The 13,847-nt window shown below is 37.1% G+C and overlaps 1 protein-coding gene across 6 annotated transcripts in view; it reads left to right on the top strand.

Annotated features, from left to right (window-relative positions):
* Window positions 1-13,847, top strand: part of UBR5 (ubiquitin protein ligase E3 component n-recognin 5) — an 85,743-nt gene that overhangs the window by 27,028 nt on the left and 44,868 nt on the right. For 5 of the 6 annotated variants that reach the window (XM_058812519.1, XM_058812542.1, XM_058812527.1 and 2 more), the window contains 6 exons: window positions 3,598-3,747; window positions 5,741-5,952; window positions 10,239-10,355; window positions 10,435-10,545; window positions 11,252-11,406; window positions 13,253-13,370. In XM_058812519.1, coding sequence (XP_058668502.1) covers window positions 3,598-3,747; window positions 5,741-5,952; window positions 10,239-10,355; window positions 10,435-10,545; window positions 11,252-11,406; window positions 13,253-13,370 — 863 coding nt within the window. The remainder of the gene's footprint in view (window positions 1-3,597; window positions 3,748-5,740; window positions 5,953-10,238; window positions 10,356-10,434; window positions 10,546-11,251; window positions 11,407-13,252; window positions 13,371-13,847) is intronic. The other variant, XM_058812535.1, reaches the window with a different exon arrangement.

Here is a 13,847-nt window from a genome sequence, read left to right on the forward strand (position 1 = left end):
GCATATTTGCTCAGTAACTTGTGCATGGTACAATGGGTTCTCACTGGTGGGACTTATGAAGTGTGGGTTTGACAACATCCAGGCTGCTTTGCAGAGGAGAGAGAGATGGGCTGATGTTGCAGCAAGGCTTCCTGTGCTGGCTTCCAGGGAGGGGAATGGGAACTACAGCCTAGTGTAGGATCAGCTCAGTGGTTTGCCTTTAGGGAAAACAATTAGATAATGGGGTTGGGGGTTTTTGTGGTTTTGTTGTTGTGGCTTGGTTTTCTTTGTTGTTGGGTTGGTTTTTTTTCTCTCTGTTTTTGTGAACTTCAAGTTGGGTAATATTTTGAATAAATATTATCTTATCAAGAATGAATTCTGGAGTTCTGTTTTAGTCTAGTTTCCTAGGAAACCGAAACAAATGTTTCTCTCCCTTCACTGTCACAGTTTTGCCAATTTAATCCAAACTTGAAAGAGGAGGAGGAGGTACTGAACACATTGAATACTTGAATATTTCATAAAAGTGTGCAGCTGAGAAGAGGGGAGAGAGCTTATGATTGCACCCTTAAGGGAGAAGGTTTAAAGGGAGCTCTACTTGAGATCAGAATTGATCTAAACAACGCCTTCAGTTAATGAATCCGATGATAATGCTATTTGATGTTTTGTTTTTTTCCTCTGATCTGGATATCTTTTTCCTTCCAATTTTCTTTGGTATTTAGTGGTGAATCATAGATATTTTCTTACAAAAATAGGTTCATGAGAAGTATCACACCTAGATACGAAGGGAGCAGTCTGATTCTGGTCTAACACTGCACAAGATGAATGATATAATCCCACAGGATTTGTCTGAAGAGCAGGAAAATAAAGACATAGAGAATGTTTTTTTTTATTTATTTATTTATTTTTTTATTTTGTTTTGTTTCATTTTTTTAAAACTCTGGATTCTTAAACTGGATGTAGCCTTGCAGTATCTGTGTTTTCACAGCGCTAAAAAAATTCCAGTGATGTTTGAAGGGGAGTGGATTTGGCTCCTATCCCTACTGGTTTTAGCACCTTTCTTTGCTGATATAGAAAATGGAAGAAGGGGGATCTCTTTCAGAAATACTGGAAGAAAATTAAAATCTGATTTGAAGCTGAAATAAGAGGGTAAGAAAAGGCTTCATTTCGTTACTCATCTTAATGCGTATTTAGCCCAAAGCCACATAGTTTTGGTTCTTACGTCTGATACTTGAATTTTTACTTTTTTTTTTGGAAACACAGCTAAACTCAAGATGCCTGAGCTGGTGGAAGGTGTGTGTGTATGTGTGTGTTAAAAGTTAGTGTGTGTTTTCTGTCGAGAGGATTTCTCACGTAGCTTACCTTAAAAAATCCAGTGTTGTCTGTTTTGAATGAGGGCAGAAAATTCTTTTCTGTACTGGGCAATTTGGTTCCTAGAAAGAGATCAAAGTTCATTGCAGTTTTTTTTCCTGGACACTGACCAGAAGATATCAGAACTAGTTGCCTAGAGTATGGAGGGGTTGGAGCTTACCTAGGAAAAGATGGTTGTGGGAGGAGGGAGCAATATGTCAATATTGGGAAATACAGCAGAATCTCATCTGTGTTCCCAGCTCTGAAAGTCTGTTACTTACAGGTTGACGCTGAAGGTGAGGTGTACTGCAGGTTTATAGTTGTGAAAAGCCAGTAGCAGGCAGGGTAAGGGTACTCTGAGTGATCTGAACTGTTTTAGATAAAGCCTGTTTGCCAAATGTGAGTTTTCTTTCTAAGGTCTCCAAGCAGCCTGTCATGGATGATTTTGTAAAGTGTACTGTGTGAACTATGGAGTCCCAAATGATGTGCTTTTAGAAGCCCAGCCTACACTTGAGTGGATTACTTAATTAATGCAAAAATAATTTATGTAGGTCTTGCCTTGAACCCACTGTGCTCGCTGGTTTGCAGTGCTGTTTTTCTGTCGACATTTGGTGGTATGTGTTACATTTCCTGTAGATGAGAATTTAGAAATACAAGGATGAATATTCTGATGTTCAGGCATGTGAAAGTCTTAAGTGAATTAATACCATCTCTAAGAGCAGACTTCTGGCTCCTTTCAGTTTTTTGATACCCTCTACTTTGGGTTCCTCCCTCCTTCCATTTCATTCCAGACACTGAGAAAAAGACCCATAATAATCAGATTCTGCTGTCAAGAATGCTTGTTTTCTAGCCACTGTTTCCTTTTATGCATTTGAGATAGAGGCTGAGAACTGGATGTGCAGGAATCGTGCTGATGCCAGGTTTCCTGAAGGGAATCTCTGTATAGCCTCACATGGGATTTGTGGGTGGTTTAAGCTGATGAGGTTGTCTTGCTGCCAGAAGGCACTGTCCTGCATTTCCCTTGCTTGGGGATGAGATTTTTGGGCCTGTATAGGCTAGTAAAACCTAATTTGGGGAGCCTGAGGGTTTTTGTTTTGTTTTGTTTTGCTTTGTTTTTAAAGTCAGATTTGCTTGAAGGTTTGGGAAGGGCAGAACTATTTCCTTTAGCAGGAAGCAGTAGGGTCTGGTCAGCTTTGCAGCATGTGGTGAAGCTCCACATTTGGGGCTCTGATTACTCCATTAAGTCAGTCTGAAGATCCATCCTCACCTTACTTCTAAACCTAGTGAACTTGTGTTTCAAGCCAGGTGAATGCCCTAGTTAGATTTAGAAATCCCCCCTTGTCCCAGGGAGGTGCCTGCCACAGGGATAAAGGAGGAGGGAAGTAGGACTGACCTCTTGTGGTAAGATGGTGGTCAGGTTCGGTTGTCTTGACAGTCCATATTGCTGGCCTTCAATAAGTCACATGAATTTCCAGTAGCCTCTTTTGTGTGTGGATAGAAGCTTTAGGTTAGTTACTGGAAGGAGATTGTTTTGCATTTTAATGATGATCATTACTTCAGGGAAACTCAAGTTTTCCTGCACAGAAGCGAGGGTACTCACAGTATTGAAGTTCAACCTTTAGGTTTGGTTAGGTCTTTTTAAACTGCATGGTATTACAACATTGTGCTTTTTCCAGATAACTGTTGTTGTTCATGTAGCTACCATTTAAAGATTTGTATTGAGAGCTGCAAGTTGCTGGCTTGTGAATTAAATGAGTGCATCATTCTCTGAAAGAGACATTGCATGGGGAAAGGTGCAGTCTTTGGCTCAAAGACATGGCTGTGTGAAAGCTGCCTTTCTCTGTCAGCTCTGTCCTCCCTCCATTCTAGGTCATCCTGGGAGTTCTGCATCGCATGCATGAGTGTGTGTGCACATGTGTGTATATGTCTCCATCTTACTTTAGTGCCTTTAGTTCTTTCAAGTGACAGCCAAAAGTTTGAATTTCTGGGATACAGAACAATATGTTTTGAGAAAGTCTTGTTTGGGAAATGTAGTTAGGTAAGTGACAGAGCAGTTCTTGTAGGGAAGCTGGTATTGTTCACTAGTTCACCAAGCTTGATTGTAAATGTGGTTGCGTAGGAGGCACATGAGTTTGCACTGGTGAATCTGAAGAGCAGAAATTCAATTAATAGATAGGATTTTTTTTTTTTTATATTTGTTTAGTGATGGTCTCTCTAGCTGATGTTTTAAGTAGCTGATTATTCACTTAAGACCCTTGTCTCCTCTTATAGAGGATCTTATGTCTCTTCTGGATGCTGACATACATTCTGCTCACCCAAGTGTCATTATTGATGCTGATGCTATGTTTTCAGAAGATATTAGTTACTTTGGTTATCCATCCTTTCGGCGCTCATCACTTTCCAGGCTAGGCTCATCCAGAGGTAATTTTGCACCTTTTTTCTTTGTAATATGTAGTTTGCTGTGGGAAAAGCTAGTGATAGTAGACACTGGTGGTTTAGATGCTGATTTAATGTGAAAGTAGACTGTGCTATGTTGTCAAATATAGAGTAGACAAGTAGATTGCTGCTCATCAAAATTTTTATGAATTCTGACTGTTAGCAGGTAAGTTCTGCAAGAACGTTGGTAGTCATATATTAAAAATATAATTGTTGATCATTGTAAGGTGTTATAAAATTATTGCATGTCAAGTTTAAAATAAACTGTAGCATATGTACCTACTAACATAGATTGCCATATAAATATATAATTTGGCTCAAAAATTAGTAATAATCGATGACATGCAGCATTCTTAATACTTCCTTTTTTTCTTCTTCTTTTTCTTCTTCCTCCTCTTCTTCTTCTTTCTTTCTTTCTTTTGGGTTGCTCTTTGTACGCTGTTCTTCATGTTTCCTTAGTTGTTCCATTACAGAAGTTACCTTTACGGAATGAGGAACTTTAGATAACAAGGAGGCAGAAGAAATCTATCTAAATTTTACTTTTTGAAGGATTTTTGTAGTTGGATAAGGAGAACTATTGGCAGGTGATAAAAAAAGCTCCTTGAGCAGTGTTAGGGCATTTTTTCTTTTAAGCATTATACATTTGAAAAATTTATAACAGACCATGGAGCAATTTCTTATCTTTTTGAGGCTGTTGCCAGAAATACCTAGAGTATTTCCAAACTGTTAATCCAGCCTCTCATGTGATTGTTTATTTAGTACAGTTTTGTTGCCTTTCATGAACATGTTTGAATATATTAATTGCTGAATATGTAAGTTCCTGTTACAAAATTATTAGTCAAGGGCCAGTGTGATGTTTGCTAGAAAGTAAGTACAGTACTTATATGAAATACATCTGTAAGACAGGCTGTCGTGTTCGGCTTATGTAAAAACTTTCCCATTTGTCTAATACAGCAAAAGACCCAAGACTTGGTGTAATCCATTGAAACTATGAGATAATAATGCATCATCTCATCAGTATATGTAGTTCCAGTTGATTTTTGTGAGCATAAGTGAGGTACTTCATAGGTTAAATACATTTATGTGCATGTGCGAATATTCAGCATCTGACATAAGTCCTTCTAAATTCCTCCTTTTTTTTTCCTTTCCTACGGTTATTCTATATAAAAGGTTGTTCTGTATAAGATGTTACCACGATTTTCATAGTCCTTGTTTTCCATGTGTAGTTGATTTGTGGAAAGTTAGTTTGATTACCTGATATAAAATAATTTTCTGCATGAACGAACTGCAGAGTACTGGCTTTAGACGGTTTATAGGCTAGTTGGAGGGGAAGCATTTTGGTAAGAACATTTTCTGTCAGGATCCTTTTAAAAACTTGTCTGACTCTTGAAAAGTTTTCATTTAATCTACTCAAAGCAGATACACTTTAATTTATTAAATCCAGTCCTATAGTATATTGCTTTAAACGAAAGGGGTTGGATTATCAAATACGTATGAGAGCTTTTTTTAATGCTTTCTTTCTTTAACCTTTTCAAATTACTGTTTTTTTCTGGGAAAGTTGCTATGAAACTCTCTAATAAATACTCTTTTTTGGTTTGCATAAAGCTATCTGGCAGACTGTATAGATTTAAGATTCTTCTGTTATTGTAACTACATTGATAAAACTGCAGAACTGCATATTGTACTAGAAAACTTTAAATAGAAATGTTAAATGTATTTGGCCTCTTATGATGTAAGTGAAATTTCTCTAGCATTTTCACAGTGCAAAAAAATTGTAAGCCTTTATTTCTAGCTTATTTTATGTTTAGTGACTCTAAAGTACATATTCTTGAAAGAGTTAATATGTTGAATGTTGCATGTCAGGACTATGTTTTTAATCTGTGTGAGTAGATTAAACTGCTGTTAGTTGCATCCTGAAGGGTCTTTACTAGAGAGTGGCTTACTTTTATCCCACTGGTGTGACCCAATTGCATACCAGTTCTCCTTCTTCCCTTAGAGAGAGACTCTGAGCTGTTGCGTGAACGTGAGTCCGTTTTACGTTTGCGTGAACGGAGGTGGCTTGATGGAGCCTCATTTGATAATGAAAGAGGCTCAACAAGTAAGGAAGGGGAACCAAACCTGGACAAGAAGAATACACCTGTTCAAAGTCCTGTTTCTTTAGGAGAAGACTTGCAGTGGTGGCCAGATAAGGTATGGAATTCTTAAATCTATTATTTGCATGCTGAGCAATTGATCTGTTTATTTTTTTTCTGAATAAATATTTTTTTTCTGAGTTGCCTTTTTGACTATGACATTTTAGTTTTGTGAGATAATGTAATAAAGCATATTCCTTATTATGCACATAGTTAAATTACACATAATTATTGACACCCTTCTAACTGCCCTTCTGTTACTACTGTTTTAATTTTCTTCTCTGTGTATTTTCAAGATACTGCTGTAGATCATAAGGCTTAGGGTTTTCTGTTTCTTTCTTATATTTATTTAGGTGCTCAAAGCATTGGCAGTAAGGAACTCATGAAACAATCTAAACTATGCTTCATCAAAGAAATGTTTTTTGTTAAGCATTATTATTCCTGGAGATACTTTCAGTTTGAATTGATTGGGCTTTTAAACTACAGTAGTAAAAATTTGCATTTAGTTGCAATTGTGTTTTGAGTTTATCAGTAACTTGGTTGCTCCTTCAAAGTCCTTTGGCTTTGATTAGCTGTTTTTCTTTATAACCTTCATTCCATTTTCAAGGCAAGAAATAATAACTGCAGGAGATAAAAGTAGTAGAAACACCAGCTATATGTTGGTAGTTGAATACCTGTGGTCATTGTCTTTGTGAACTACCTAAATGTTTGGGGAGATGAGTATTTAAAAACTTAAATAAAATAAAACCCAAACCAACTAACCAAACCAAAGAACTTCCTAAGAATGGAAGTGATCATCGATGTTTAGTAGACCAAATTTTATTGACTTGCTCTAGTGTTCCCATTTCTGTCTGTCCATGGGATCTGTGAGGTTCCTTTTTTGATCTGTCACACTTTCTTTCTCTGTGTCTCTGTTCATTTCGGACTAAATCTAGATGGAAAGCTTGAAAACAGAGGTGAATATAGAGGCTTATTTCTGCTAACAGCAGCAAGACTTCAGATGCAATTGTCTTCTTCTGGGCATTCAGACTGAGAAATTAAGAGACCTAAAAAGAATGTTTGTCTAGTAGTTGCTCTTTACCAGATCTTTTATGTCTAAAGTGTTTTTCCTTTGTTTGTTTTGGGTTTGTTGTTGGTTTGGTTTTGTTTTGTTTTTCTTTATCTAGTAACATTGAACTTCTCTGTCAGTGAAAGTTGGCAGCTTTCGTCCCCCTAGCTTAGAATGAGAAAATTTAGCTTGGTAGAGAGACATTCCAGGAATTTAACATCAATGAATAAATGTAGTTTAGATTTGGAATACTGACTCATCATCTTTGTTTTGGTAACGTTACTATGGCCGTTGTTACTAGTGTGGGTTTTTTTGTTTGTTTTGCTGTGAAATCTGACTGTATTCCTGTGCACTTTGTGTACTGAACTGCTTCCCACTTACCTGTTTGCATTGCACTCATATAAACCCCAGCTTCTGGGCTTCCAGATAAATCAAGGTGTCTAACTGGAAAGACTTTCCATCTGTATTCAAAAGTAATTTAATTTTGCGTCATTTCTTTCAGTTGAACGTTCATAAGAAATGGTTCTGTGTCTTCTCCTGCTGTAAATCCAGTATGAATTTTTGTTGGTAGTATTTTTCAACAGAAATTCTTCAAGGGGAAGGTCCTGGGAGACATGGTTTAGCAGAGAGATCAGTTCAGATGTCTCTTCCACTTTGGAAAAATGAAAGCACACAGGAAACCATTACAAAAGAACCAGTCATGTTTGCAAATATTTTTCCTTTGTTTTTCATTATTTGGACCTTTAACATTTGGGACAGAAGTCTGTAGAAGGCTGTGATGAGGGTGGTTAACTTTTGTTTGCGGGAGGTGAAGTACCAACCTGGAAGGCACGGGTGAAACTTTTAGAAAGCTGATAGTGCTCCCAAGTGCATCAGTTTCACCAGCAATCTGAGGCTGACAGTGTATAGACATGTTGCTCAGGTACTGCATTTTCTCCGCCAAATAAACATCATCAACTGCTCAGGAATCCAAATCAGTGAGTACATTCTTCTGATATTTCAAATATCAGAATATTTGTTACGGTGTAGCACTGTCAGTCTGCACTTGCACTGTATCAACCTTGTGGCACATGTATGGGTAGTGTAGTAAAGGCAAGTATGGCTGGTCTTTCTTTTCCTGCTTGACTGTAATTTAGGTGCAAACCAAGCCTTTAGTTTTTTCAAGTAGGTGCATTCTGCTTGAGATACTAAGATTTTGCCAGTAGTCTGCATCATCTTCATGTGTGTTAATTTCTCAGGTCTGAAATCAGAATTTGTTGTTGAACACGAGTCTCAGGTTTACAGAAACAGAGCTGTTGTGTTGTTTGTGCATCTTTGGGCAGTTGGTTGAATGGCCCTCTGGAGGTGAATGCAGCATTGATCCTGAAGCACTTAGGTCACAACTGCTAGTATTTTGATGGAAGGGAATGAAAAAAATTCAGTGGCAGGTCTCTCTAGTATTCAGCTTCTGGTACAAAGCTGTTTGTTTTTAAAAGATCTGTTAGCAAGATGAAAAGTCAAAATGAGAGTGTCTTGGAGCAAAAATGAATTGCCTTCCATACTTAATTGTGAGGCATTAGGCCAGCTAACTTCTGAAGATTCATCTATGCTGATGAAGTCTAATGCATCTCATTAGACTACAGTAGGTTCTGATGACAGTTCTTTCTCAGAATGTGCAATGTTTATGTCATAGCATGTATTAATAATCATGATGTGGATTCGTAGTTGTGTTACTTCTTTGCTATGTTGGTAGATGCCCTCCAGAACAAAATAGTTCTCTAATGATTTAACCAATTATAGAGACTCTTATCAGGGTATAAAAGAAAATTGCTTGTGATTGCTTCTGTCTTTTCCTCCTGCTGCTTTTCTTTTTCCCAGAAATACTGGTGAGCATTTGGTAAGAGCTGTACTGAATGAATCCTGTGTCACTCAAGGACACATTCACACCTTTTGGAATGTGCACTTCTGGGCATGAAAACTGTAAAAAAATAGTGTAAATCCAGCCTTACAAAACTAAAAGTGTTTCCACTTTTAAACTTCTGTGGTGAAAAGTCTGCTAATTTAGAGGACAGGTAAATGTACTAGATAGTGGGACTTTTTAAATAGCTGACTGAGTTCAGTTTCCCCTCAGATGGCTGAAGTACTTAAATGTGGTGAATTGTAATCGGAGAGTCAGTTAAAGATACTGATCTGGGGAGATAACCACTGCAAAGAAGACCAGATATCATCTTTCAGATCTGTAGCTGTAGAAGACAGCATTTGATTTTATGCTAGTTTAAGTTGGGTTTTTAAAAAAATTTTTGTGAAGCTGTAAGTGGAAGAAAAATTTGAGTTATTAGTAGTAAGGAACTTCAGAAAGAGCATGTTTGTTCTATAGCTGCACTTGCTGAGGAGCAGTGAAATGTTACAAATGTTTCTCGGTAAACAGAATTTAATATTTTGGGAAATCATTCCAATTCTCTGTAGCTTGAGATCGGTTTCAATGCAAGGAGGAACAGGAATTTGCAGAGGTGAGGTTGTAACATTGTATAGTTGCCTTGATACAAAACCCAATCTCAGAGGGAGGAAATCAGACCACTGAGGTCCCTGTAGGTACAGGATGTAGCAAATGAACAAACTGATGCCATATAAATAGTAGGAAGATACCAGCTGAGTTTTGATAAAATGTTAAAAAGGAGGAAAGGGCAAGAGGAATAGCCAATAATTAGAAACTTCCCCAGCATGTCAGGTTATAATGATGCATTATTGAGATATAGCATACTGAGTTTTTAAAAACTTGATGTTGTTTGCAGTTACTTACTTTCAGAAGTGAAAGATAAGAGTTAATTGACAAAACAGTGAATTTGATAATTGATTTCTTGGGTGGCTTGGAAGATACTTTCCTGACTATACTTAGTAATGAAATAGTGGAATTATGTTGCTTTTTTGTTAATTTCGAACAGCCAGAATTTCCAGCAGAATTTTTTTTTTTCAATGTTGCAAGTCAAGAGATCTTCTCATCTCTAATTTTATGGGCTGTGTTGTGTTCTCAAAGCACCACGTAAGCTCTTAATAAACTGTCCAAGTTAATTGCCATGTATATGCTATTGATAAAGGTCTTGGAAATAATATCTTTCTTTATTCCCTCACTTCATCAGAAACAATGATGTTTTGTGTGAAGGGGGCATGATGATCTTGAGACAGTCTGGATATATCTTTATTTTCAGGTTCAGCATTCATGGGTGCTCTGAAAAAAAACCAATTCCAAGTTCATATTTTGCATTTATAGATATATTTATAATATCATTGTCTTAGATTTTGTATTTCTGTGTTTGTAGGATGGAACAAAGTTTATTTCTATTGGAGCTCTATATTCTGAGCTCGTAGCAGTTAGCAGTAAAGGAGAACTCTACCAGTGGAAATGGAGTGAATCAGAGCCTTACAGAAATGCACAGGTACTGTATAGCTTTAAATATTCCCCTTCAGAATTATTTATATGCTTTGAATATCTAAAATACTTTTTTGTTTCTAAAGAATCCTTCACTGCATCATCCACGAGCTATGTTCTTGGGGTTAACCAATGAAAAGATTGTGCTCCTTTCTGCAAATAGTATTAGAGCAACTGTTGCCACGGAAAATAACAAGGTATGAAATGTTTGCTGGTTGCTGAATTTGACAAAGCTGGGTTTTTTCAATTGCTTGCAGTATATTGTAGACAAGTTGTTTCTTCAGCTTCATCTGCACCAGAAAGTACTCAATTCATTTGCTCCTTCCTTTCCTTTCCTGCCCATGAAATGCAAAACGTTTTAAAAAAAGATATCTATCAGATTCAGAGCTGAAACAGCGAAAAGGTTGCCTGATGATATGAAGCACTTGACTTTTTGCTCTTACAGTAGAAACTGACTGGTTTGAGAATAGAGAAGCTTGTTAATGTTCTGTAGAGATTTAGTAGAAAAACTAAGGACATTGAAGCTTTCAGTGATGTAAAGTAAGTTAGCTAAATATGCTTTTCAGCCCAGTTAGAGTGAACTTGAAATTGATTTGGTAAAGACACCCACACATCCATATACTTTGACAGGTTTCTCCTTTGTTTTCAACCTTCTTTGTTAAGGTTGAGGACTGGAAATAGAGGGGAAAACTAATCTGGAAAGCTCTCTTCCGGGGAAAGAAAGATGGTAGGGGATAAATTTCTGAAGGGTATAATTGTTTCTTTGTTTTGTGATACCTTTTTTCCCCCCATTCCAAACCCAGTAAATATTACATTAAAGATGTAACTGATGTGCAACTTTTCTTTTTCTTTTTTTTTTTTTTCCCTCTACCTTCTCTGTTCCTTTCTTTTCCTCTCCCCTAGGTTGCTACATGGGTAGATGAAACTTTAAGCTCCGTAGCCTCTAAATTAGAACACACTGCACAGACATACTCAGAGCTTCAGGGAGAACGGATTGTTTCTTTACATTGTTGTGCTCTTTACACGTGTGCTCAGCTAGAGAACAACTTGTATTGGTGGTAAGTGAATACTTTGGTTGTGTACAACAGTGTGGATGCTCTGGATGTCTTCATGTCTCTGGCTCTGAGAAGCGTTGCAAAACTGCTGAGCCACCATTGTTGATCTTTGGTTCCCTTTATAAAATACATTTTTTTTCTTTTTTAATGCCTAAAGCTTCCAATTATAACATCTTTAACAGAATAAGGTCATTCTTTTAGGAGATGTGTGTAAGTGCTTTAGCATTCAGATGTATCAGCACTACACAGGATCAGAGAGTAATCTCTGTGCCTTTTGGGTCATTCAGATTATAAATATGGAACAAACGTACCCACATATGAGGTCAATGTTCCTCTGTCTGGCTCTGTTAGAAGATTTGGTCTGTTAGTTTGTGGTCTAAATCTTAAAGAAGGGAGAAATAACATCAAATGCTCCCTCTGGAGTTTGTTGTTAAAATATAACCCTTTCAGACCCTTTCATAAAATATGAAATGTTAGTTAAAACATTTTAACTAATAGCTTCATGATTAAGAAGCTTACACCAAAAAACCACAGACAAAACAAAGCAGAAAATGAACCGTCAAAAATAATACTTCCAAAGGGCTCTGAAATGAGTTTCTAATTTAAGGGAATTAATTGAGTAATACTAATGCATTGTCAGCATGCATTATTTTTCAGTGTGTCAGGAGTCATTGGATTATGTATCATGCTTAAAGTTCAAGTGGCTTTGAGGCATGGATGAGCTCAATACTCAATGATGAGTTGGAAATGAGAGCATTGAAAATTAATTGTATGAAACAGCTTTCTCATTAAATTCTACTAACTCTGGAAAATATTTAAGTAGACTTGAAGCTATACTTATACACTTCTGGTTCTTGGCTCTTTCATTATTCCATGGCTGACATGGCACACTTTAATTACTCTTTGTAGGGATACTGCTAAGCTGTAGCATTGGAGATACTTGGCTATTGAACCTTCCATACTTACTGGAGTAATCTGTGCCAAGTACAATAATACTTTTAGTGTTTACATGCAGTCTTTGGAAGCAGTTTATGATGTAATGTGTCTTTTTGTGGTTGAATGACAGCCGTGGTGATTTTATGTTACCAGATTGATGCAGACGGAAGCTTTTGTTACTATTGATACCCTGAGTTACAGTGATCTGTAGTACGTGAGACAGGATTTCAATTTCCACTGTTTCACAGGGCTGATGCTTTTTACATTTTACTTAACATGAAGGAGCTTCTTGAATCAAAGCTTCTAACTGCATAAGCCACTGACTGAAACATGAAGTATCAAAATAATAAGCATGCTTAGCTGAGTATGCAGGCATGATTTTCAGCTAAACCAAGCGAATCCAATTACAAAAGAAGTGGGGTTTTCCCCCCCTCTTGCAGTGGAAGTTGTAAGAGCCCCAGACACTTTCAGCCATGTACCCAGAGAGGAAGTGAGGCTTTTAGAATTTAGAAAGAAAAATCATGTTCCCCAGAGGTTGCAAATTCTGGAAATTATCACTATTTGTGGGAAAGATATCCTTAAGTTCATCTTGAAAGCTGTGACTGGAGTATACCACTTGTAACAGAGGTTTTGCAGCACTTCAGACTGGAAGGAAAGACATTTGACAATGAAATAAGTCATGTGCTCTGCCTCCTCCTCTGTGTAAATTGGGGTAGTCAAGATGAATTCGGAAAGTTGGGGTACATATGGAAAAAGATGGCATTTCTGCAGTGCTTTGAGATTTTAGAGAAGGTGGCGCACACACTTGAATGTTTGCTCATGATTGCATTAAGCAGAAGGAATAAACTGTTCAAAGTTCTGAACAAAGCTTTTCTTTCACAGCCTTTTAAAAATAACATGCATTTTTCCACAGGGGTGTAGTTCCTTTCAGCCAAAGGAAGAAAATGCTAGAAAAGGCCAGAGCGAAAAATAAAAAGCCGAAGTCTAGTGCTGGTATCTCCTCTATGCCAAACATAACTGTTGGAACCCAGGCAAGTACAGCTGTCACCAGTGGCACTTTCACCATGCTATATGCTGAGTTTACAACGTGCTCTTAAAAAAAACACAACAAAAGTTATTAGCACAAAAAGTTATGCACAAAAGTGATAGCAATAACGGGAAATTAAAATAGTATGTTTGAATTATATGGCTGTAAATGGCTGTGTCCTATTAGTATTGTTGCTGTTCTACAAGTGTGACTCTTGCTGCACAGAAGAACAAGCTGTATTCATGCAAAGTACTTCTATTTTAACTTACCTACTGATACTATATTTTGAGAGAAAGTAAGTATAGAAATACAATTCCCTGTAGAACAAAAGGCTTTGTAAATGATGAGGCATTTAAATGCCTGCAGTATTAGTAACTGGGTTTGATTTATTTATGCAGTGTGATAGATCTTTGGTTTGAAGCCTTTACCAAAAAGACTAATAACTGATACAGAGGATTTTTTTTGATAAGTACTAGAACTA

The sequence above is a fragment of the Ammospiza caudacuta genome, chromosome 1, assembly GCF_027887145.1.
Source record: "Ammospiza caudacuta isolate bAmmCau1 chromosome 1, bAmmCau1.pri, whole genome shotgun sequence".
Classification (NCBI taxonomy): Eukaryota; Metazoa; Chordata; class Aves; order Passeriformes; family Passerellidae; genus Ammospiza; species Ammospiza caudacuta.